The 25,632-nt window shown below is 43.8% G+C and overlaps 1 protein-coding gene across 1 annotated transcript in view; it reads left to right on the top strand.

Annotated features, from left to right (window-relative positions):
- clmpa (CXADR like membrane protein a) overlaps positions 1-13,008 on the top strand; it is a 121,770-nt gene extending 108,762 nt beyond the window's left edge. The window contains exons 5-7 of the mRNA XM_029699877.1: positions 1,657-1,779; positions 1,917-2,058; positions 8,899-13,008. Of these exons, the coding sequence (XP_029555737.1) occupies positions 1,657-1,779; positions 1,917-2,058; positions 8,899-9,253 (620 nt within the window). The 3' untranslated portion in view covers positions 9,254-13,008. The remainder of the gene's footprint in view (positions 1-1,656; positions 1,780-1,916; positions 2,059-8,898) is intronic.
- The last annotated feature ends 12,624 nt before the right edge of the window (positions 13,009-25,632 follow it).

The following is a 25,632-nucleotide window of genomic DNA, read 5'->3' as shown; positions in this document are numbered from 1 at the left end:
TCCTCGTGTCTCTATTTCAATGTTTTATCTTAACTCTGCATTGTTGGAAAAGACCCTGTAAGTAAGCATTTCACTGTTAGGATCTATTCAATCAGATCTGCTTTAGCGGACATCCGCATAGTGGTTGTTTTGGCGGTGTCAGAGGTGGAACTGCATTAGAGCTGTCAAATCCACAAGTGGCTCCCGCCATTATAAACTCAGCAAAAAAAGAAACATCCCTTTTTCAGGACCCTGTCTTTCAAAGATAATTCGTAAAAATCCAAATAACTTCACAGATCTTAATTGTTACCCATGCTTGTGCAATGAACCATAAACAATTAATGAACATGAGACACTAACAGCTTACAGACGGTAGACAATTAAGGTCACAGTTATGAAAAGTTAGGACACTAAATAGACCCCTTTCTACTGACTCTGAAAAAGACCAAAAGAAAGATGCCCAGTGTTCCTGCTCATCTGTGTGAACGTGCCTTAGGCATGTTGCAAGGAGGCATGAGGACTGCAGATGTGGCCAGGGCAATAAATTGCAATGTCCGTACTGTGAGACGCCTAAGACAGAGCTACAGGGAGACAGGACGGACAGCTGATCGTCCTTGCAGTGGCAGACCACGTGTAACAACACCTGCACAGGATCGGTACATCCGAACATCACACCTGCGGGACAGGTACAGGATGGCAACAACAACTACCCAAGTTACACCAGGAACGCACAATCCCTCCATCAGTGCTCAGACTGTCCGCAATAGGCTGAGAGAGGCTGGACTGAGGGCTTGTAGGCCTGTTGTAAGGCAGGTCTTCACCAGACATCACCGGCAATCTACACCTCCATTAGGATGATAGATGTAATTTACACCTCCATTAGGATGATAGATGTAATCTACACCTCCATTAGGATGATAGATGTAATCTACACCTCCATTAGGATGATAGATGTAATCTACACCTCCATTAGGATGATAGATGTAATCTACACGTCCGTTAGGATGATAGATGTAATCTACACGTCCATTAGGATGATAGATGTAATCTACACGTCCATTAGGATGATAGATGTAATCTACACCTCCGTTAGGCTGATAGATGTAATCTACGCCTCCGTTAGGATGATAGATGTAATCTACGCCTCCATTAGGATGATAGATGTAATCTACGCCTCCATTAGGATGATAGACGTAATCTACGCCTCCATTAGGATGATAGATGTAATCTACGCCTCCATTAGGATGATAGATGTAATCTACACCTCCATTAGGATGATAGATGTAATCTACTCCTCCATTAGGATGATAGATATAATCTACACCTCCATTAGGATGATAGATGTAATCTACACCTCCATTAGGATGATAGAAAACATCATTATTTATTTTCATGATTTTTCAATTTATTTGAGCGTAATTATTTCTACATTGCCTACACTTTCTCGTTCTGAATTTCTAATTTGAGTGGGGGGGTATGGCTTCTTGACAATGATCACAAGAGGAGCTGATCACCGATTTGACAGCTCCGACACAGTTCCACCTCCAAAACACTCACTATGTGGCTGTCTGCTATCTCCGGTAACGCTTTATCTGATTGAATCTAGGCCTTAGTCTACACGAAACATGTGACAAATACAATTGTATTTGATTTGACCTTGTCCTGTTCTCGTGTAAGATTTGAAAAACTCAGAGATAGTGACACTGAGGAACCTGACCAAGGAGAGTGCTGGGGTGTATAAATGTACCGCCAGCAACGATGTGGGAGAGGAGAGCTGCACCGTAGAGGTCAAGATGCACTGTGAGTAACCCAGGCTATAACCAACACCCACGTACACACTGTCTCATATTATAACCCCATTAAGGTTACCAAAGGACAGTAATTGCTATCCCTTTCTTTCAACCTGTGAATCATATTTATCCTTGTGTACATTTTAGATGTGCGGGGCATGGGTGTGGTGGCGGGCGCCGTGGTGGGCGTGTCCTTCGGTGTCCTCCTCATCATTCTCATTATTTGGCTGGTGTTCCGCAAGAAGGAGAAGAAGAAATACGAGGAGGAGGAGACCCCTAACGAGATCAGGTACACACACACAATCACATATACACCCGCACATCACACACACACACACACACACACACACACACACACACACACACACACACACACACACACACACACACACACACACAATCATGCTCAAACACACAGATTTAGGTTAGTAAAGGTAATTTGCAGATAGTCAAACACACGGAACATATTGAATCAAAAATAACAAAAAGTAAATACATAAACAGATGGGGTGGGAACAAACCTCACCTAGTTGGTATAAAAAGGGACTTGACTTCACTCTCAGTGAAGTCTTAATACCACCAACACTTGAACCAACCTGTGTAGCATCCTCTCTCTAGCCTGTGTAGCATCCTCTCTCCTGCCTGTGTACCATCCTCTCTCCAGCCTGTGTAGCATCCTCTCTCCAGCCTGTGTACCATCCTCTCTCCAGCCTGTGTAGCATCCTCTCTCCAGCCTGTGTACCATCTTCTCTCCAGCCTGTGTACCATCCTCTCTCCAGCCTGTGTAGCATCCTCTCTCCAGCCTGTGTAGCATCCTCTCTCCAGCCTGTGTAGCATCCTCTCTCCAGCCTGTGTAGCATCCTCTCTCCAGCCTGTGTAGCATCCTCTCTCCAGCCTGTGTAGCATCCTCTCTCCAGCCTGTGTAGCATCCTCTCTGCAGCCTGTGTAGCATCCTCTCTCCAGCCTGTGTAGCATCCCCTCTCCAGCCTGAGTATACCATCCCCTTTCCTCCCCATCCCTCAGAGCAGGTTCCTCACCTCTCAGAGCAGGTCCCTTACTTCTCAGAGCAGGTTCCTCACCTCTCAGAGCAGGTCCCTTACTTCTCAGAGCAGGATCCTCTCTACAGCCTGTGTATACACTCCCCTTTCTTCCCCATCTAGCAGAGCAGGTTCCTTCCCATCCCTCAGAGCAGGTTCCTCCCCATCCCTCAGAGCAGGTTCCTCCCCATCCCTCAGAGCAGGTTCCTCCCCATCCCTCAGAGCAGGTTCCTCCCCATCCCTCAGAGCAGGTTCCTCCCCATCCCTCGGAGCAGGTTCCTCCCCATCCCTCGGAGCAGGTTCCTCCCCATCCCTCAGAGCAGGTTCCTCCCCATCCCTCGGAGCAGGTTCCTACCAATCCCTCGGAGCAGGTTCCTACCAATCCCTCGGAGCAGGTTCCTACCAATCCCTCGGAGCAGGTTCCTACCAATGCCTCGGAGCAGGTTCCTACCAATCCCTCGGAGCAGGTTCCTACCAATCCCTCGGAGCAGGTTCCTACCAATGCCTCGGAGCAGGTTCCTACCAATCCCTCGGCGCAGGTTCCTTCCCATCCCTCGGAGCAAGTTCCCAGCGTCCTCAATGATGTCTGATAATGCTGCCTGCTGGCAGTGCTTGTTACAACAGCAGCTATTTTTTGGTGATAGCGAAGCCTGTGTCGGGCTGTATTCTGCAGGCACATGGGGATGGCTGAGTACCAATAATGTAGTGGAGTGGCATAGCAAGGGGAAGTGGAGTGGAGTCGCATAGCAGACAGTTTCTTCTGTCCTGTTGACATATGGAGCATTAGCGGCGACACATACATACACACAGTCTGATATCAAACTGATGTTTAATTAGAGAAGGTGAGGGGTTGCTAATGAAGTAGTGACAATTAAGTGCATGTCGATGAGGTGCTGTCCTTACCTGACGTAACTCGGGTTCATTGTAAGAAGGGGATACCAGTTATTCTGTCATTCAGAGTACCATGTATTTGGCCAGCTACTGCTGTTACTGCAAAGAACACATATCGGTTTTATCGTACAAGTTCATGATGTTCTATGGATGCAGACATACACTACCAGCCAAAAGTTTTAGAACACCTACTCATTCAATGTTTTTCTTTATTTTTACTATTTTCTACATTATAGAATAATAGTGCAGACCTCAACACTATGAAATAACACAAATGGAACCATGTAGTAACCAAAAAAAGTGTTAAACAAATGAAAATATATTTTCTTTTGAGATTCTTCAAATAGCCACACTTTGTCTTGATGACAGCTTTGCACACTCTGGGCATTCTCTCAACCAGCTTCACCTGGAATGCTTTTCCAAAAGTCTTGAAGGAGTTCCTACATATGCTGAGCACTTGTTGGCTGCTTTTCCTTCACTCTGTGGTCCGACTCATCCCAATTTGGTTGAGGTCGGGGGATTGTGGAGGTCAGGTCATCTGATGCAGCACTCCATCACTCTCCTTATTGGTAAGATAGCCCTTACACAGCCTGGAGGTGTGTTGGGTCATTGTCCTGTTGAAAAACAAATGATAGTCCCACTAAGCACAAACCATATGGGCTGGCGTATCGCTGCAGAAGTCTGTGGTAACCATGCTGGTTAAGTGTGCCTTGAATTCTAAATAAATCACAGACAGTGTCACCAGCAAAGCACCCCCACACCATAACACCTCCTCCTCCATACTTTACGGTGGGAAATATACATGCAGAGATCATCGGTTCACCCACATCGTGTCTCAAAGACAGTTGGAACCAAAAATCTCCAATTTGGACTCCAGACCAAAGGACACATTTCCACCGGTCTAATGTCCATTGCTCGTGTTTCTTGGCCCAAGCAAGTCTCTTCTTATTATTGGTGTCCTTTAGTAGTGGTTTCCAGAGGTGGGACCAAGTCATTGTTTTACAAGTCACAAGTAAGTCTCAAGTCTTAGCACTCAAGTCCCAAGTCAAGTCAAGACAGGCAAGTCAAGTCTCAAATCAAGAGCGTCAAGTGGGCGGCAGCGTAGCCTAGTGGTTAGAGCGGTTAGAGGGTTGGACTAGTAACCCAAAGGATGCAAGATCGAATCTGTCACGACTTCTGCCGAAGTCGGTCCCTCTCCTTGTTCGGGCGGCGTTCGGCGGTCGACGCCATTGCCGATCCACTTTTCATTTTCCATTTGTTTTGTCTTACACACCTGGTTTCAATCCTCAAATTACTTGTTCATTATTTAACCCTCTGTTCCCCCATGTTTGTTTGTGAGTAATTGTTCGTTGTATATCGGTCCGTTATTGTGGGCTCGCTGTGTATTTTTGTGTAAAGTATGTTGATTACTCATATCTGCTGTCCTGCGCCTGACTCTCTACACCAGCTACACACAGGACCATTACAGAATCCCTGAGCTGACAAGGTACAAAATCTGTTGTTCTGCCGCTGAACAAGGCAGTTAACATCTCTGGGCCAGTGGGATGTTTGCGTCCCACCCTAGTCAACAGCCAGTGGAATCGCGTGGCGCGAAATACAAATACCTCAAAAATGCTATAACTTCAATTTCTCAAACATATTACTATTTTACACCATTTTAAAGATAAGACTCTCGTTAATCTAACCACGTCGTCCGATTTCAAAAAGGCTTTACAGCGAAAGCAAAACATTAGATTATGTCAGGAGAGTACCCTGCCAAAAATAATCACACAGCCATTTTCAAAGCAAGCATATATGTCACAAAAACTAAAACCACAGCTAAATGCAGCACTAACCTTTGATGATCTTCATCAGATGACACTCCTAGGACATTATGTTATACTATACATGATTGTTTTGTTCAATCAAGTGCATATTTATATCAAAAAACAGCTTTTTACATTAGCATGTGATGTTCAGAACTAGCATACCCACCGAAAACTTCCGGTGAAGTTACTAAATTACTCATGATAAACGTTGACAAAATGCATAACAATTATTTTAAGAATTATAGGCACAGAACTCGGCGAAAGCACATTTTGCAATATTCTGAGTACATAGCTCGGCCATCACAGGCTAGCTAATTTGACACCCACCAAGTTTGGGGCAACCTAAACTCAGAATTACTATTAGAAAAATTGGATTACCTTTGCTGTTCTTCGTCAGAATGCACTCCCAGGACTTCTACTTCAACAACAAATGTTGTTTTGGTTCCAAATAATCCATAGTTATATCCAAATACCTCCGTTTTGTTTGTGCGTTCAGGTCACTATCCGAAGGGTAACGCGCGAGCGCATTTCATGACAAAAAAAATCAAAATATTCCATTACCGTACTTAGAAGCATGTCAAACGCTGTTTAAAATCAATTTTTATGCTATTTTCCTTGTAAAATAGCAATAATATTCCAACCGGACAACGTTGTATTCATTCAAAGACTGAAAGAAAAAAATGGAGAAGTCTCGTGAACGTGCATCTCAGTCTCACTGTCCCCAGGCAGGCCACTTAAACTCTGCTGCTGTACTTTGCCCAGAGACAGGTGACACGTCATTCCGCTTTCTGAACGCTTTAAAGAGCCAATGGAAGCCTTAGAAAGTGTCACGTAACAGCACAGATGCTGTATTTTCGATAGAGATGCAACAGAAGGACAACAAATTGTTAGACAGGGCACTTCCTGCATGGAATCTTCTCAGGTTTTGGCCTGCCATATGAGTTCTGTTATGCTCATAGACACCATTCAAACAGTTTTAGAAACTTTAGAATGTTTTCTATCCAAATCTACTAATTATATGCATATTCTCGTTTCTGGGCAAGAGTAGTAACCAGTTTAAATCGGGTACGTTTTTTATCCGGCCATGAAAATACTGTCCCCTAGCCCCAACAGGTTAACCCACTGTTCCTAGGCCGTCATTGAAAATAAGAATTTGTTCTTAACTGACTTGCCTAGTTAAATAAAGGTAAAATAAATTAAAAAGTATCAAGTCAAGTCTCAAGTCCTAAACTTTGAGTTTCGAGTCCTAAACCTGTCATAATGTGCTCTTCACCAAATGTAATACCATTTCATATTTTTAACAAGAGTAATAGTACATTACAATTATGCAAATCATGAATCAAATCAAATTTATTTATATAGCCCTTCTTACATCAGCTGATGTCACAAAGTGCTGTACAGAAACCCAGCCTAAAACCCCAAACAGCAAGCAATGCAGGTGTAGAAGCACATGAATGCTTTAACTGCTCCATGCAATGCAACACAGTCAACTGTAAAATAGAGAGGACACATAACATGTGAATGTGAAAAGCACCATCTACAACTGTATTTCTGCCTGCTATTTTGAGGGGGAGCATTTTGGATGTCACTGAACTGAGCTATTAATTGAGTTACCCTTGTGTTATCACACTAGTAAGTCACAGAGCAGAATCCTATGCAGTAGGCAGCAGTGAGGGGGAGGAGTCTCTTTTAAAAATATCTATATATTTATTACTTTCCAAATAAATGGTATATTTCCATGGAAATACATGGGTAGCCATGAGAAAGACACACACCCCCAATAGTGATCGACTATTGAGGATCGCTATGGGGCGCAATCGGGCGATATAGGCTTGTACACAATCGCCCAACCTTAACACACACACACACACACACACTCTCTGTGTGGTTACAGTAGGCTAACGTATATCAATGGTTTTAGGAACAGCGGTAACATCAGGCAGGATTTAGGCTACCAACTGCCTAGCCAGTTGTAGCTCAATCTTGGGTGCAATGATCACGTTCTCGCACTGACTGACTGTGTGGATGCTCATTGATTTAATGTTATGTTAGCCTACATGATACACCAGTAAGTAATAAAATATATAGCTGTCGGCTATATTAACCACAACTTAACGTTATTTGTGCAGCTTCAAATGTCGAACAAAGTTGCAAATTGTTACGCCTGCGTCTGTAATTTCCTTCCCGCATTTTTTGCAAGTTGCAAAAATATCTGAAAATAATAGTTTGGGGTATCATCTTTCCAAGGGCTCCATCTGAATTCACCCGTCAACATTCCTCTGCACTGCCATGCACAACTTTTTCTCAGCTGGCCCAATTTGATTGGCTGCTGTCCGATTCAAACTGTAATCCGTTAAATGAAGAGTTGATGCGCTGCACACTTTGTTTTATATTTGGGCTTGGGGAGTGTATCAAGTCAGGTCGAGTCATAAGGCTCAAGTCCAAGTCAAGTCGCGAGTCATTGGTGTTAAAGTCAAAGTCGAGTTGCAAGTCATCATATTTGTGACTCGAATCTGACTCGAGTCCATGTCATGTGACTCGAGTACACCCTTTGGTGGTTTCTTTGCAGCAATTCGACAATGAAGGCCTGATTCACACAGTCTCCTCAAAACAGTTGATGTTGAGATGTGTCTGTTACTTGAACTCTGTGAAACATTTATTTGGGCTGCAATTTCTGAGGCTGGTAACTCTAATGAACTTATCTTCGGCAGCAGTGGTAACTCTGGGTCTTCCATTCCTGTGGCGGTCCTCATGACAGACAGTTTCATCATAGCGCTTGATGGTTGACTGAACTTCACGTCTTAAAGTAATGATGGACTGTCGTTTCTCTTTGCTTATTTGAGCTGTTCTTGCCATAATATAGACTTGGTCTTTTACCAAATAGGGCTATCTTCTGTATACCCCCCTACCTTGTCACAACACAACTGATTGTCTCAAACGCATTAAGGAAATAAATTCCACAAATTAACTTTTAAGAAGGCACACTTGTTAATTGAAATGCATTCCAGGTGACTACCACATGAAGCTGGTTGAGAGAATGCCAAGAGTGTGCAAAGCTGTCATCAAGGCAAAGGGTGGTTATTTGAAGAATAACACTTGTTTGGTTACTACATGATTCCATATGTGTTATTTCATAGTTTTGATGTCCTCACTATTATTCTACAATGTAGAAAATAGTAAAAATAAAGAAAAACCAAAGAGTAAGTGTTCTAAAACTTTTGACCGGTAGTGTACGCGTTGTGCGTTATAATGTGTTATTTAAACCATTATAGATGTGCTTATAATGCACTCTCTGTGCATTATGCGGAAGGTTGTCATTTCATTAATATTATCTTGTTTCATTGAGTGACATCCTTCGATGTCCTGAGCCACATGTCTTTGTCTCTGTCTCAGGGAGGACGCGGAGGCTCCCAAAGCCAAACTGGTGAAGCCCAATTCTCTCTCCTCGTCCCGTTCTGGAAGCTCCCGCTCGGGCACCTCCTCCACCCAGTCCATGGTCCACACCACTGCCCCCCGGGGGCCCCGCGCCCGCCTTCCTGACGTCGCCGCCCTCAAGGAGAACGGCCAGCCCCCCAGCTTCCCCCAACAGCCCCCTGCCTACACACAGGTGGTCCCCAAGACCCCGGAGCCCCGCACAGCCCCGGCCAAGCTCAGCCCTCCCCCCAAGCTAAGCCCCGGGAACCTGGCCCGCATGGGAGCAACGCCGGTCATGATCCCTGCCCAGACCCAGGCCTTCCAGACTGTGTAGGAGGGAGGGAGGGGAGGGAGTAGTGGAGGGAGTAGACTCAGACAGACACAAGAAGCCCCAGTACACAGCTGATAGCAACCCCCAGCCTGCCCCCAGAAACCCTGTGAAAACCAGCCATATCATCAACTAAAAGTATAATTGAGTGCATTCTACGAAGGAAAGACTTTCATAAGAGGTTTTGTCTCCTGTACAAAGAATACAGAGCAAAATCTTTGGTTCGCATGATATCCCATGACAACAGAACATTCATTGTGTTTTTGCCTGATTTTGCTGACGAGGTCAGTGATGTGTATCATACTCTGACGAGGTCAGTGATGTGTATCATACTCTGACGAGGTCAGTGATGTGTATCATACTCTGACGAGGTCAGTGATGTGTATCATACTCTGACGAGGTCAGTGATGTGTATCATACTCTGACGAGGTCAGTGATGTGTATCATACTCTGAGGTGGAAGAAGAGGAGCAAAGGGAGGACCCTGTGTAGAGTTGAGGTATTTTTAAACCAAACCGACAGAGCCATGAAAGCGGAACGGGCTATGGACAAAGGGAGGGAGGGAGTGAGAGCAAACAGAGGACTGGAAAAGAGCAAACAAAGGAGATACACAGGCTGCATAGCTCACCAGAGATCAGGCGAGGGTGTCTGGCTGTCTCATGACACCTGATACCTGCTACCAACCAGGTCAAACCAGACGGCAGACAAGACAAAGAGTGAAAAAAGACAAAGAGAGAAAAAAAAGGAAAAAAGACAGGTAAAAGTAAACCTGTCTCTGGACTTGTCTGAGCACCACACCTACCACACTCACACACTCCGCCACACCGAGCCAATCAACATCTCCCAGGCTTCTTTGCTGGCATCACAGACCTCCATGTATTCTCCTCCGGGATACCCGCCAAGGCCAGCAGGCATGTTGATTGGTTTAGTAAGGAAGGGGGTGCACCGATCGATTGACATACCAATGAGAGTGGATGAGAGTTTGATGCTGATGCAAGAGGGATGTTTGCCTGTGATTGTACAAAGATGATATAGCTTAAGTAAGAGACTCCACTTAGACACGTCACCTGTCATCCTATACACCTGCACATGGGTCACTCACAGCAACACGAAAGATATCGATATTGATTTCCCATGTTTCCTGTGCATCCAGCACTATACACTCAACAAGTCTGGACTTATGTAACGTTATCTTCCTATGTTCATGGACAGCGTCAATTAAGCCCATAGGAATATGTGACTTTGTGGTCATCATAGGGGATTATTAACGGCTGTGATATGCATTGCTGTTGTCTAATATTCTACGTTTCCTTTTTTCTATTTCATTTATTTCAGATTCCTTCAGAATGTTTATAGATTGTTATTAAAGGGGTGAACTTAAGCCCTATCGATAAAGTGCCACTGTTGATGTTTGTTGAAGATGGTTAATTGCATTTCTGTTTTAGTTTGTGTTGTGTTTATAGCATTTCCATTAATCCAAAATGAATGAACTAACATATGAATGTGTTCTATGCCGTGCAGTATATGAAGGGCTGGATTCAATTTGTATCGCCAAAGTAACGTGCAAGATCCGCGATATAGCTCCATTTAAATTTAAAGGCAATGTTTCCGCGTTCGCGGAGACCACATTCACAGTCGGCTGAATTGAAAATTACCTTTACATTTTAAATACTTCCGCGATATAGATTGATTCCAGCCCAAAATCATTGGATGAATCCTTGTTTTTTAATGAGCAGAGATTTGCAGCAATAAATTGTATCCCCTGCAGTTGAACTGTGTCTGAAAAAATACAAAATATATTCTGTATTATGAGAAAATGAGCAAAGTGCCATACACATCATAATATGATATCACATGCGTTGGCTCAGCACCATCTTGTGATTATAGAAGAACAGTAATGATAATCCTAAAGAGGGCCTTGGGTTAACATACACATTTTAATTGAATACACCACAAAAAAGTATTATTCACAAAACATTAAACACAGCTTTACAGTTTAAAATGGTTAACTCTACGATACACCTGAGATTGATTCCATTTCAAGCAGAATGAAAAGGACAATAGCTTTGAGTGATTTTGTTTAACCATGTAGTCAAACTCAAATCATTCCATCAAAGTCTCTTCATGGTGGCCAAACAGAATTTAAACAACACTCAACCTCAGTAAAATATCCTGGCTGAAAGTGTTGAATTATGCCCAACCATTCTCTGATATAAATGTCAACTTTTGCCTGAGCTCTCATCTGATCCAAAGGCATGACTTCTGCCTAGCGATAGTCTTCTCTGCCTCTACACAGCAGCACATTGGTCCTTCAGTGTTATGACTGCTTCCTCCAAAGAGACACCCCTGTTATTCTGGCTCACTCGCAATGTAATGGATGAGATGTCAGGAGGTATTTGGAGTGACTGATGTTGTGGCGCCCTCCAGGAGAACCCAGCACACTCATCTTAGATCACCAAGGAGGGAGGGCTCTTCTCATCCAGCGGTTCAGAGTGCACTCGCACTCTGGCCTCCGAAATGGTTCAAACGAGGACTGGTGACTCGAGAGTCTATACTTCTTGAAAAAGGTAAAAAATTTACCTGGTTTTTCGTTCATGCCTGGTGGAAATCACCCAGATTCATTTGTATCAATAATTGTATTTTTTAAAGTCGGCCTATTTGTGATGAGATTATTTCATGATCGTGGGCAGTTCAAAGAGTGAAAAGAAAGCAGCAATTTTGTCTCTGTGACTCCAGTACTTCCAGCTTGCCCACTGCTGGTTGAAAAGCTCCTTTAAACCAGGAGACGGATGAGTGGCGAGATGAGAGGACGACACCTGAGGGAGTGCTCCTGATTACCCACCACAACCCCCTTTGAATTTCCCATTATACCCCTAAAAGCCAATACAGGGAGGCCGATGATTGAATGTGGCTCTTACGGCCGTTTGATGGGGTAGGATACGCACCGGTATTGATTTTCCTGTTATCTGAGTGGCTCTGTGAATTCCCCTGGCGGAGCGCTCTGTGTCCTGAATCATTAGGGTTTCCACCCTTTTTCGTTTGAATGTCTTGCTTGGCAGACAGGAGGAATGGGAATGCTCCAAACCATGCTGGGGATTGGAACAACGTGAACCACAGGTGTTACGTTGCCCTTTCACCATGTATCGATTCCAAAAGGACATTACCATAGGTTAACTAGTACAAAACTTGCATCTTGATGTCATTTATTAGTCTGTCTACTCTAAATATCTCCACTATGGTTTGAGTGATGGGACCTTTGATATCATGCATACAGTGTAATATTCAAGAGGGAAAGAATCCACCCAAAGCTGAAAAATGATGGATATGCATGTCACAGATACTTAACTAGAGAAAGAACAAAACTGTATTTTTGCCTCAATGCTTATATAAATATATAAATGATCATCTTGTACAGAAAAATGTTACAGTTAAAACAAATGCTATGACTGTAAAAAAGGAAAGTTTTGTTCATTTTGAATTTACTCGTTTGGGTTAAGTATTCAATCATTAGTACTTTGCACTTTCTTAAACTGTGCTGTCTGTGTCCCGCTTGCGTTAAGCCCTCTTCACCAACAGCGTTAGGGGGTGAAATGTTCTCTCTCGCTCTATTTTCTTTGATTGACAATGTCATGCAGTTACTTTGAGTTGTTGTAAACCAAAAAGGCAATGTACATACCTCATTCTCGAGTGAAAAATGTATATTTGTACAATATCTGAATAAGTACTGTTTTGGTTTGTAATAAAGCATTTGATGAATAGCCACTTGGTATGATTGTTCTCTACTTCAGACACGCCGGCATGTGTAGGGACGGTTTCCTGGACACAAAGTGCATTCGGAAGTATTCAGACCTTTTGACTTTTTCCACAGTTTGTTACATTACAGCCTTATTCTAAAATGGATTAAAATATTTTTTTCCCTCATCAATCTAAACACAATACCCCATAATGGCAAAGCGAAAACAGGTTTTATATAAATGTATAAAAAATAAAAAACAGATACCTTATTTACATAAGTATTCAGACCCTTTGCTATGAGACTCAAAATTGAGCTCAGGTGCATTCTGTTTCCATAAGCCTTGAGATGTTTCTACAACTTGGAGTCCACCAGTGGTAAATTCAATTGATTGGACATGATTTGGAAAGGCACACACCTGTCTATATTAGGTCCCACAGTTGACAGTGCATGTCAGAGCAAAAAACAAGCCATGAGGTCCAATGAATTGTCTGTAAAGCGCAGAGACATGATTGTATCGAGGCACAGATCTGGCGAAGGGTAACAAACTATTTCTGCAGCATTGAAGGTCCCCAAGAACACAGTGGCCTCCATCATTCTTAAATGGAAGAAGTTTATAACCACCAAGACTCTTCCTAGAGCTGGCCGCCCGGCCAAACTGAGCAATCGATGAAGAAGAGCCTTGGTCAGGGAGGTGACCAAGAACCCGATGGTCACTCTGACAGAGCTCCAGAGTTCCTCTGTGGAGATGGGATAAACTTCCAGAAGGACAACCTCTCTGCAGCACTCTACCAATCAGGCATTTATGGTAGAATGGCCAGACGGACGCCACTCCTCAGTAAAAGGCACATGACAGCCCGCTTGGAGTTTGCCAAAAGGGACCTAAAGACTCTCAGACCATGAGAAATAAGATTATCTGGTCTGATGAAACCAAGATTGAACTCTTTGGCCTGAATGCCAAGCGTCACATCTGAAGGAAACCTGGCACCATCCCTACGGTGATGCATGGTGGTGACAGCATCATGCTGTGGGGATGTTTTTCAGCGGCATGGACTGGGAGACTAGGATCAAGGGAAAGATGAACAGAGCAAAGTACAGAGAGATCCTTGATGGAAACCTGCTCCAGAGCCCTCAGGACCTCAGACTGGAACGAAGGTTCACTTTCCGACAAGACAATGACCCTAAGCACACAGAAGAGACAACGCAGGAGTGGCTTCAGCACAAGTCTCTGAATGTCATTGAGTGGCCCAGCCAGAGCCCAGACTTGAAACCAATGGAACATCTCTGGAGAGACCTAAAAGTAGCTGTGCAGCGACGCTCCCCATCCAATCTGACAGAGCTTGAGATGATCTGCAGAAAAGAATGGGAGAAACTCCCCAAATACAGGTGTGCCAAGCTTGAAGCATCATACCCAAGAAGTCGAGGCTGTAATCGCTGCCAAAAGTGCTTCAACAAAGTACTGAGTAAAGGGTCTTTGTCATTATGGGGTATTGTGTGTAAACAATTTAATCAATTTTAGAATAAGGCTGTAACGTAACAAAATGTGGAAAGAAGTCAAAGGGTCTTAATACTTTCCGAATGCACTGTATTAAGCCATTTCGATGGAGATTTTATAATGTGCATGCTATTTAATCTGTGTCTGTGAAACTGGCCCGTAAAGTATTGAAATACACATACTAGTGCCTGAAGTTGGTCTAGTCTAGTGTTTAAGGCCCCTGCCTCCTGTACATGTATGGTCCCCCTGCCTGCGTGGGATGGAATCCCGGCCTGACTGGCCTTCTCACCTGTCCCTTCTATTCAAGCCTGTCACTATCCAAAAACCAATAAAACCATACAAATGAATATGAAAAAATAAAATAAATAGACGAGTTCCCGGTGATATCTCAGTTCATTATCTAGTTTGACCCCTGGGGTTTCTCAGACCCAGACCATACCCACAGGTCTAATCAGAATACAGACTATTCCATCTCAACATTTGGTGGGGCGGTGAAAGGCATATTGTAGATGGCTGGCCATAAGTTTGCTGTGTGAAACACCAGATGGGGTCTGCGTGCTGTTGTGCCCTTGAGTGCGGCTCTTCAACAAAATGGAGTCGCAAGCAATGTCCAGCTGTATAATGTCCCTCCAGATTTGGGTGTTTATGAGTAAAGTCTTAAATAACCAATACAATCAGGAAAACTGCTGGACAGTGAGACAGCTGATCTTCAAATTAATAATTGATCGAGTTCAATTTGATGTGACAACCATCCACTGTCCTCAAGATTCCCCTCCATCATTGGCTATGACACTGTAGGCTACCAAAACAGTAACATTTTCTGGCCAACTTGGGGTCTCATTTAAACATTTGAGGTGCAATGATGCACTCTAGTGGTAAAATATAGTCATTACATTACACTAGGGCGATATTGTTCTAAAACAGTGGTCACCAACCGGTTGATCTCAAAGGCATTTGTAGTCGATCACCAAACATTTCTGTAAAAAACAACAATGATAAAGCCTTGCATTCCTCTTTTTTCCGCTGTTGGCAGTAGATGCACTTGATTCAGCAGCCCTAGTGTAACAGTGTAGGTTCCGTCCCTCTCTTCGCCGCAACCCGGGCTCGAACCAGGGACCCTTGCACACATCAGTCACCGATTGAAACGCTATTAGCGCGCACCACCGCTAACTAACTAGCCATTTCACATCGGTTACACTAGCACCGGGAAGGCAAAGTGTTCCCGTTTTTAAGCATTTCATGTGTCTGAAGGTAGAACTCTACTGAAGGTAGAATAAATCAAGTGCAACTATATGCCTACCACAGGCCAATAAGATAGCTCAGATCACTGTGTCTGCACAGTTTCATTGAGCCATAGGCTGTAAAAAGAGGCCTCGAGCACACAGCAAAGTTGATACTATGAGATTTAAAAACTTTTAAAACCATGACTAGACAGAGACTCAATGAAAACAGCAAAGAGCTGCTGTTTTTATAAGTAACTTAATGTTTAAGTTGTTATTCAGCACTGTCAACACTTTGTTCAACACTTTTATAAGCCATAAAATGTGCGTTCTCCCTACTTACACTTACGCTATAACCAGCACTGCAGCTCAAATCAAATCAAATGTATTTATAAACCCCCTCTTACATCAGCTGATATCTCAAAGCACTGTACAGAAGCCCAGCCTAAAACCCCAAACAGCAAGCAATGCAGGTGTAGAAGCACTGTGGCTAGGAAAAACACCCTAGAAAGGCCAGAACCTAGGAAGAAACCTAGAGAGGAACCAGGCTATGAGGGGTGGCCAGTCCTCTTCTGGCTGTGCCGGGTGGAGATTATAACAGAACATGGACAAGATGTTCAAATGTTCATAAATGACCAGCAGGGTCAAATAATAATAATCACAGTGGTTGTCGAGGGTGCAACACATAAACTACTGCAGCATAAATACTGGAGGCTGAGACAGGAGGGATCCGGAGACACTGTGGCCCCATCCGACGATACCCCCGGACAGGGCCAAACAGGCAGGATATAACCCTACCCACTTTGCCAAAGCACAGCCCCCACACCACTAGAGGGATATCTTCAACCACCAACACCCCATCCTGAGACAAGGACAACACAACATCCTGAGACAAGGCCGAGTATAGCCCACAAAGATCTCCACCACGGCACAACCCAAGGGGGGCGCCAATCCAGAAAGGAAGATCACGTCAGTGACTCAACCCACTCAAGTGACGCACCCCTCCTAGACGGCATGGAAGAGCACCAGTAAGCCAGTGAGAGCGGCATGGAAGAGCACCAGTAAGCCACCCTGTAATAGGGTTTGAGGCAGAGAATCCCAGTGGAGAGAGGGGAACCGGCCAGGCAGAGACAACAAGGGCGGTTCGTTGCTCCAGTGCCTTTCCGTTCACCTTCACACTCCTGGGCCAGACTACACTCAATCATAGGACCTACTGAAGAGATGAGTCTTCAATAAAGACTTAAAGGTTGAGACCGAGTCTGCGTCTCTCACATGGGTAGGCAGACCATTCCATAAAAATGGAGCTCTATAGGAGAAAGCCCTGCCTCCAGCTGTTTGCTTAGAAATTCTAGGGACAGTTAGGAGGCCTGCGCCTTGTGACCTTAGCGTACGTGTAGGTATGTACGGCAGGACCAAATCGGAAAGATAGGTAGGAGCAAGCAAGCCCATGTAATGCTTTGTAGGTTAGCAGTAAAACCTTGAAATCAGCAGTTGCCTTAACAGGAAGCCAGTGTTAGAGAGGCTAGCACTGGAGTAATATGATCAAAGTTTTTGGTTCTAGTCAAGATTCTAGCAGCCGTGTTTAGCACTAACTGAAATGTATTTAGTGCTTTATCCGGGTAGCCGGAAAGTAGAGCATTGCAGTAGTCTAACCTAGATGTTACAAAGCATGGATACATTTCTCTGCATCATTTTTGTACAGAATGTTTCAGATTTTTGCAATGTTACGTAGATGGAAAAAAGCTGTCCTTGAAACAGTCTTGATATGTTGGTCAAAAGAGAGATCAGGGTCCAGAGTAACGCCGAGGTCCTTCACAGTTTTATTTGAGATGACTGTACAACCATCAAGATTAATTGTCAGATTCAACAGAAGATCTCTTTGTTTCTTGGGACCTAGAACAAGCATCTCTGTTTTGTCCGAGTTTAAAAGTAGAACATTTGCAGCCATCCACTTCCTTATGTCTGAAACTCAGGCTTCCGGCGAGGGCAATTTTGGGGCTTCACCATGTTTCATCGGAATGTACAGCTATGTGTCATCCGCATAGCAGTGAAGGTTAACATTATGTTTCCGAATGACATCCCCAAGAGGTAAAATATATAGTGAAAACAATAGTGGTCCTAAAACAGAACCTTGAGGAACACAGAAATGAACAGTTGATTTGAGGACAAACCATCCACAGAGGCAAACTGATATCTTTCCAACAGATAAGATCTGAACCAGGCCAGTACTTGTCCATGTAGACCAATTTGGGATTCCAATCTCTCCAAAAGAATGTGGTGATCGATGGAATCAAAAGCAGCACTAAGGTCTAGGAGCACGAGGACAGATACAGAGCCGCGGTCTGACACCATTAAAAGGTAATTTACCACCTTCACAAGTGCAGTCTCAGTGCTATGATGGGGTCTAAAACGAGACTGAAGCGTTTTGTATACATTGTTTGTTTTCAGGAAGGCAGTGAATTGCTGCGCAACAGCTTTTTCTAACATTTTTGAGAGGAATGGGAGATTCGATATAGGCCGATTGTTTTTTATTTTTTCTGGGTCAAGGTTTGGCTTTTTCAAGAGAGGCTTTATTACTGCCACTTTTAGTGAGTTTGGTACACATCCGGTGGATAGAGAGCCATTTATTATGTTCAACATCGAATGGCCAAGCACAGGAAGCAGCTCTTTCAGTAGTTTAGTTGGAATATGGTCCAGTATGCAGCTCGAAGGTTTAGAGGCCATGATTATTTTCATCATTGTGTCAAGAGATATAGTGCTAAAACACTTGAGTGTCTCCCTTGATCCTAGGTCCTGGCAGAGTTGTGCAGACTCAGGACAACTGAGCTTTGGAGGAATATGCAGATTTAAAGAGGAGTCCGTAAATAGCTTTCTAATGATCATGATCTTTTCCTCAAAGAAGTTCATGAATTTATCACTGCTGAAGTGAAAGCCATCCTCTCTTGGGGAATGCTGCTTTTTAGTTAGCTTTGCAACAATATCAAAAATACATTTTGGATTGTTCTTATTTTCCTCAATTAAGTTGGAAAAATAGGATGATCGAGCAATAGTGAGGGCTCTTCGATACTGCACGGTACTGTCTTTCCAAGCTAGTCGGAAGACTTCCAGTTTGGTGTGGCGCCATTTCCGTTCCAATTTTCTGGAAGCTTGCTTCAGAGCTCGGGTATTTTCTGTATACCAGGGAGCTAGTTTCTTATGACAAATGTTTTTTGTTTTTAGGGGTGCGACTGTATCTAGGGTATTGTGCAAGGTTAAATTGAGTTCCTCAGTTAGGTGGTTAACGGATTTTTGTACTCTGACGTCCTTGGGTAGGCGGATGGAGTCTGGAAGGGCATCTAGGTATCTTTGGGTTGTCCGAGAATTTATAGCACGACTTTTGATGATCCTTGGTTGGGGTCTGAGCAGATTATTTGTTGCGATTGCAAACGTAATAAAATGGTGGTCCGATAGTCCAGGATTATGAGGAAAAACATTTAGATCCACAACATTTATTCCACAGGACAAAACTAGGTCCAGAGTATGACTGTGGCAGTGAGTAGGTCCGGAGACATGTTGGACAAAACCCACTGAGTCGATGATGGCTCTGAAAGCCTTTTGGAGTGGGTCTGTGGACTTTTCCATGTGAATATTAAAGTCACCAAAAATTTGAATATAATCTACCATGACTACAAGGTCCAATAGGAATTCAGGGAACTCAGTGAGGAACACTGCATATGGCCCAGGAGGCCTGTAAACAGTAGCTATAAAAAGTGATTGAGTGGACTGCATAGATTTCATGACTAGAAGCTCAAAAGACGAGAACGTCATCGTTTTTTTGGTTTGTAAATTGAAATTTGCTATCATAAATGTTAGCAACATCTCTGCCTTTGCGGGATGCGTGGGGGAAATGGTCACTAGTGTAACCAGGTGGTGAGGCCTCATTTAACACAGTAAATTCATCAGGCTTAAGCCATGTTTCAGTCAGGTCAATCACATCAAGATTATGATCAGTGATTAGTTCATTGACTATAACTGCCTTGGAAGTGAGGGATCTAACATTAAGTAACCCTATTTTGAGATGTGAAGTATCACAATCTCTTTCAATAATGGCAGGAATGGAGGAGGTCTTTATTCCAGTGAGATTGCTAAGGCGAACACCGCCATGTTTAGTTTTGCCCAACCTAGGTCGAGGCACAGACACCGTCTCAATGGGGATAGCTGAGCTGACTACACTGACTGTGCCAGTGGCAGATTCCACTAAGCTGGCAGGCTGGCTAACAGCCTGCTGCCTGGCCTGCACCTTGGCCTGCACCCTATCTCATTGTGGAGCTAGGGGAGTTAGAGCCCTGTCTATGTTCGTAGATAAGATGAGAGCACCCCTCCAGCTACGATGGAGTCCGTCACTCCTCAACAGGCCAGGCTTGGTCCTGTTTGTGGGTGAGTCCCAGAAAGAGGGCTAATTATCTACAAATTCTATCCTTTGGGAGGTGCAGAAAACAGTTTTCAACCAGCGATTGAGTTGTGAAACTCTGCTGTAGAGCTCATCACTCCCCCTAACTGGGAGGGGGCCAGAGACAATTACTCGATGCCGACACATCTTTCTAGCTGATTTACACACTGAAGCTATGTTGCGCTTGGTGACCTCTGACTGTTTCATCCTAACATCGTTGGTGCTGACGTGGATAACAATATCCCTATACCCTCTACACTCGCCAGTTATAGCTTTAGCCAGCACCATCTTCAGATTAGCCTTAACGTCGGTAGCCCTGCCCCCAGGTAAACAGTGTATGATCGCTGGATGATTCGTTTTAAGTCTAATACTGCGGGTAATGGAGTCGCCAATGACTAGGGTTTTCAATTTGTCAGAGCTAATGGTGGGAGGCTTCGGCATCTCAGACCCTGTAACGGGAGGAGTAGAGACCAGAGAAGGCTCGGCCTCGGCCTCTGACTCCGACTCGCTGCTTAATGGGGAGAACCGGTTGAAAGTTTCTTCGGCTGAATGAGCGACACTGGTTGAGCATTCCTACAGCATTTCCCTCCAGAAGCCATGAGAAAGTTGTCCGGAGGCAGGGACTGTGCGAGGGGATATATACTACTATCTGTACTTACTGGTGGCACAGACGCTGTTTCATCCTTTCCTACACCCTTGACTAACGATTGCGTCTGAAGCTGGGCTTGCAGCACAACTATCCTCGCCGTAAGGCGATCGTTCTCCTGTATATTATGAGTACAGCGACTGCAATTAGAAGGCATCATGTTAATGTTACTACTTTGCTTCGGCTGGTGGAAGTTCTAACGAACCACGTCTAGATAAAGCGTCCGGTGTGAAAAAGTTGAATGAAAAAAAGGTAGAGTGAGGGAAAAACAAAAAATATAAATGGTAATTAAAAAGTAAAAACCGTAAAGTTGTCAGGTAGCAAAGTAAGGTTAGCAACAAAACGCACAGCAGCACATAAACAAGTCTACAAGTTGATGAATGAGTACAGCAAAGTGCAATGAATGAGTACAGCAAAGTGTTTACCGTAATTTCCGGACTATTAAGCGCACCTGAATATAAGCCGCACCCACTGAATTTAAAAAAAAATATTATTTTGAACATAAATAAGCCGCACATGTCTATAAGCCGCAGGTGCCTACCGGTACATTGAAACAAATGAACTTTACACAGGCTTTAACGAAACAAGGCTTGTAACAAAAATAAATAGGCTTTAACGAAACACAGCTTGTAACAAAAATAAATAGGCTTTAACGAAACACGGCTTGTAACAAAAAATTACAAATTAGCAGTAAGCTTTAGTTGTCTTTTTGCAGTGAGTCAATTCCTCACGCTGCTGTTTCCTACGTCTTATCATCGACTCATTAAGACCAAGCTCCCGTGCAGCAGCTCTATTTCCTTTTCCAACAGCCAGATCAATCGCATTCAACTTGAAAGCTGCATCATATGCATTTCTCCGTGTCTTTGCCATGATGAGGGTGACAAAATGACTACCGAAATCAGAATGATGGGAAGTTTGAGATCGATCGATTTAATCTAAACAGTAAACAAAAAAGTTGTTTGACCTTAACCCGTTCAGCAATTTCATTGGTCTAATGAAAGCTTCATGCTGCCAAAAAACTGAGCACGTCACAGAATGTGTTTTTTTGAAAAAAAAAAAAATGAAAGCGGGAAAAATCCATTTATTAGCCGCATCATTGTTTAAGCCGCGAGGTTCAAAGCCTGGGAAAAAAGTTGCGACTTATAGTCCGGAATTTACGGTAGATAAGCTTGCATTGTTTTTATTTGCATCGGGTCTTTTTTTGTATTTTCTCCCCAATTTCGATCTTGTCCTCCAAAACATGACCCGCCAAACTACGCTTCCTAACACCCGCCCGCTTAACCCAGAAGCCAGTTGCACCTATGAGTCGGAGGAAACACTGTTCAACTGACAACCAGAGTCAGCCTGCAGGCGCCCAGCCCGCCACAAGGAGTCGCTAGAGTGCGATGAGCCAAGTAAAGCCCTCCCGGCCAAACCCTCCCCTAACCCGGCCAATTGTGCGCCACCCTATGGGACTCCCGATCACGGCCGGTTGTGACACAGCCTGGGATCGAACCTGGGTCTGTATTGACACCTCAAGCACTGCGATGCAGCACCTTAGACTGCTGCGCCACTTGGGAGGCCCGGTTTGTGTCTTTTTTAATATCGAGGAATATTTCCCTTTCTCTGGTCATAGGAGTAACAATATGAATTGGTGCATGAGGCAGAAATAATGCAGTGCGACTTGAGTTTTGACATAAGCTGGAAGACTGTGTCCCCTTTTCTCAGTAGAGGGACTGTGAGTCGGGTTAGAGGCAGCCTCACCGCTGCTCTCTCCCTCCCTCCCCTCACTGACCATCAGATGCAGGCCATCAGTCGAGTAAAATAAAAACCACAAATGATTATGCTCACTCAGCTGTGCCTCACAAGTAATACAACAAATGATCTATTACCAGTGTGATCATATACTTACAATTTTGAAATATCATTTCAAAATGGCAAGGTAATTCAAACATAGCCAATAAAATGTGATTATGTATTGGGCCAAAAGCCTACTGCACAAACCTCATTGCTACAGAACTTTTTTTTAAATGGTTAATGTTGCATATGCTTACGTTTTTTAAGTCATGTTTTTTATTTTATCTGAGCGGTAGATCCCAAGTTTCTTTTGGACTTCTTGGGGACCCGCAGCTGTTCCATGTATTTGATCTATTTCAGAGCTAGCATACCTGATACAAGTTGGCAACTAATCATTAAGCCCTTTTAAGTGAGTCAGGTGAGATATTTCCCAGAGGAGGTATGAGAGCCATTTATAGAGAACAATTTTTTAATGCTTTTACAATTAACATCCTTAAATGTGTTTTGAAGGAAACGTTAACATTGCACGCACGCACGCGCAAACAGAAATCAGAACCATGGACAGCCACATCATATTTAGCTTATGTTGATTGTACTAAATTGTTTTTGGTATCTTTGAGTTGTCACTGTATTAGACTAAGCAGAGGTGATTTGATGATGTTGGAATGTTGAAGTTGAAATGGTGCTGGAACAGTGGAGGCAGCTCCTGTTTTCTTTGAAACTTGCGGTAACTCTGTGGTTCTAAATCAGTAGTTGTTTAGTGGTTCGAAAATGTTGGAAACATTAACTTTGGGGGGGGGGGGGGCAGGTGGTTAGAGCATTGGGATCGAATCCCTGTGCTGTCGTTCTGCCCCTGAACAAGGCAGTTAACCCACTGTTCCCCAGTAGGCCGACATTGTAAATAAGAATTTGTTCTTAACTGACTAGCCCAGTTAAATAAAGGTTGAAGAAAAACTTGCTTAACCATGATGTAGGTAATGTAACTAACTGTCTGTTACATGCAATTTGCTCCATGGACTTCACCAGACAGAGGTTTCTATCTGGTTTTGCGATAAAACAAAGGTGTGGTTGAATTTATTCTGCCACTGTCTTCTTATTGTCTCGGCTTTTAGGCCTATATTGTCACGAAGTCTACCGAAGGTGGCTCCTCTCCCTGTTCGGGCGGCGCTCGGCGGTCGTCGTCGCCAGCCTACTAGCTGCCACCGATCCCCTTTTCCTTTTCGTTTGGTTTTGTCTGGTTTTGTGTTACTCCTGTTTTGAGTTTGGTAATTAGTGGGGTATTTAGTCTTGCTGTCTAGGTTTAGATTTTTGTGTGAGATTGTTCGTTGTTGCCTGTCGTGGGGTTTTGGGGTTGTTTTGTTTTCCTGATTTATTTTGTGGAAGAACGTTATTTTGTTTTCTGGACTGTGTTCCGACCCTGTTGAGGTGGAAATGTTTTGGTTTTTGTCTGGTTAGTTTTTCCTTGTTCATAGCCTGATTGGATTTGTTGGACATAGGAAATAAAACACCCTACTAAGCATCTTTGAACTCCTGCGCCTGACTTCACCCCTATCACTCTAGTGAGCCTTGACATATATATCAAGGTGACAAGGCATACGAATTAACAGCAAACAATGCAATTATCACAACACATACAGTGTAGGTTGTAATATGAGGGGGTTATCCACACACTGCTACTTCATCAGACCGTACTTCATCACACACACTTATATTCCCCAGTCCTACCACAGTCCCACTTATTTTACAATACGAAGATGATGGAATAGAAAATAATAAAATAGAGAGGATATTTTCCCCAAATGGTTATTGGCTGATTGTCGCCAGTATGTTTGGGGCTACTGTTATTCTAGGAACACATGGAGCTGCTGTTGTTCTAGGAAAATGTTATATTTTGAAACAGAGACCACCTGTGCAAATGTGTGTTTTTTGGCAAAACTAGGTTCATTAAAAACTTTGGAATATGCTCTTTCAGATTTGGTATAGCAATCAAAATGTCTGGCCTGCATGGACCTCTGCAGGATTATTTGGAAAAGTAAGCAAGCAGCAATAAGCTTAATGAAGACGCCCTCAAAGATACCCTCTACTATTAACGTCAACCATGGCTGACAGTAAAACACTATGACGTTGTGCACTGTACCATACTGCAGCATCCCGTATGCTGTGCCTCAGTATGACACAACTACTAAATGAGGACCCACTGTACTTCACTTTTGTGTTGAGACGACTTTGCCATCGGCCAGAGTGGGACACCTGACTGATTCCAAAACTAATACGATCCCTTTTCACCTGCTTTAAACTCTGCCTACCTTGGCAGCGGGGCCACAGAGATTCACATGACTGGGAATACAGATATGCATCTGTTGGTCACAGATATACATTTTTTTTTTTTAAGTAGGGGCATGGATCAGAAAAACCCCTAGGTATCTGGTGTGACCACTATTTGCCTCATGCAGTGTGACACATATCCTTCACATAGAGTTGATCAGCTGTTGATTGTGGCCTGTGGAATGTTGTCCCACTCCTCTTCAATGGCTGTGCGAAGTTGCTGGATATTGGTGGCAACTGGAACACACTATCGTAAGCGTCGATCCAGAGCATCCCAAACTGCTCAATGGGTGACATGTCTGGTGAGTTGTCACGTATTCTCCCTCTCCAGCCTCTAGGTCATCAGGCTGCTGATTATCCTGCACACCTGTCACTATCGTCTCACGCACCTGCGCCTCATGACACTCACCTGGACTCCATCACCTCCTTGATTATCTTCCCTATATCTGTCCCTCCCCTTGGTTCTTTCCTCAGGTGTTATTGACTCTGTTTTCATGTTGGTGCGTTGTTTGTGTTACGTGTTTGTTTCATTCATTTATTTATTTATTAAAACACTCACTCGTTACAGAATAACATCTCACCTAAGGGAAGCATCAGGGAGTGTTTTTTATTTTTTATTTTAGTGTCAGAGTAATGACGTTGGGTCCGGGAACTGCTACAGGCTCTCATGCCTCAGTCGGCTCGTTGGGCTTTCATGCCTTAGCCGGATCGCCAGGCTCCCCTGCCTCAACCGATCTGTCCGGTTCCCGCGCCTCAACCGAT

This window comes from Salmo trutta, chromosome 19 (genome assembly GCF_901001165.1).
Source record: "Salmo trutta chromosome 19, fSalTru1.1, whole genome shotgun sequence".
NCBI classification, from domain to species: domain Eukaryota; kingdom Metazoa; phylum Chordata; class Actinopteri; order Salmoniformes; family Salmonidae; genus Salmo; species Salmo trutta.
This window is presented reverse-complemented; position numbering and strand designations above follow the sequence as displayed.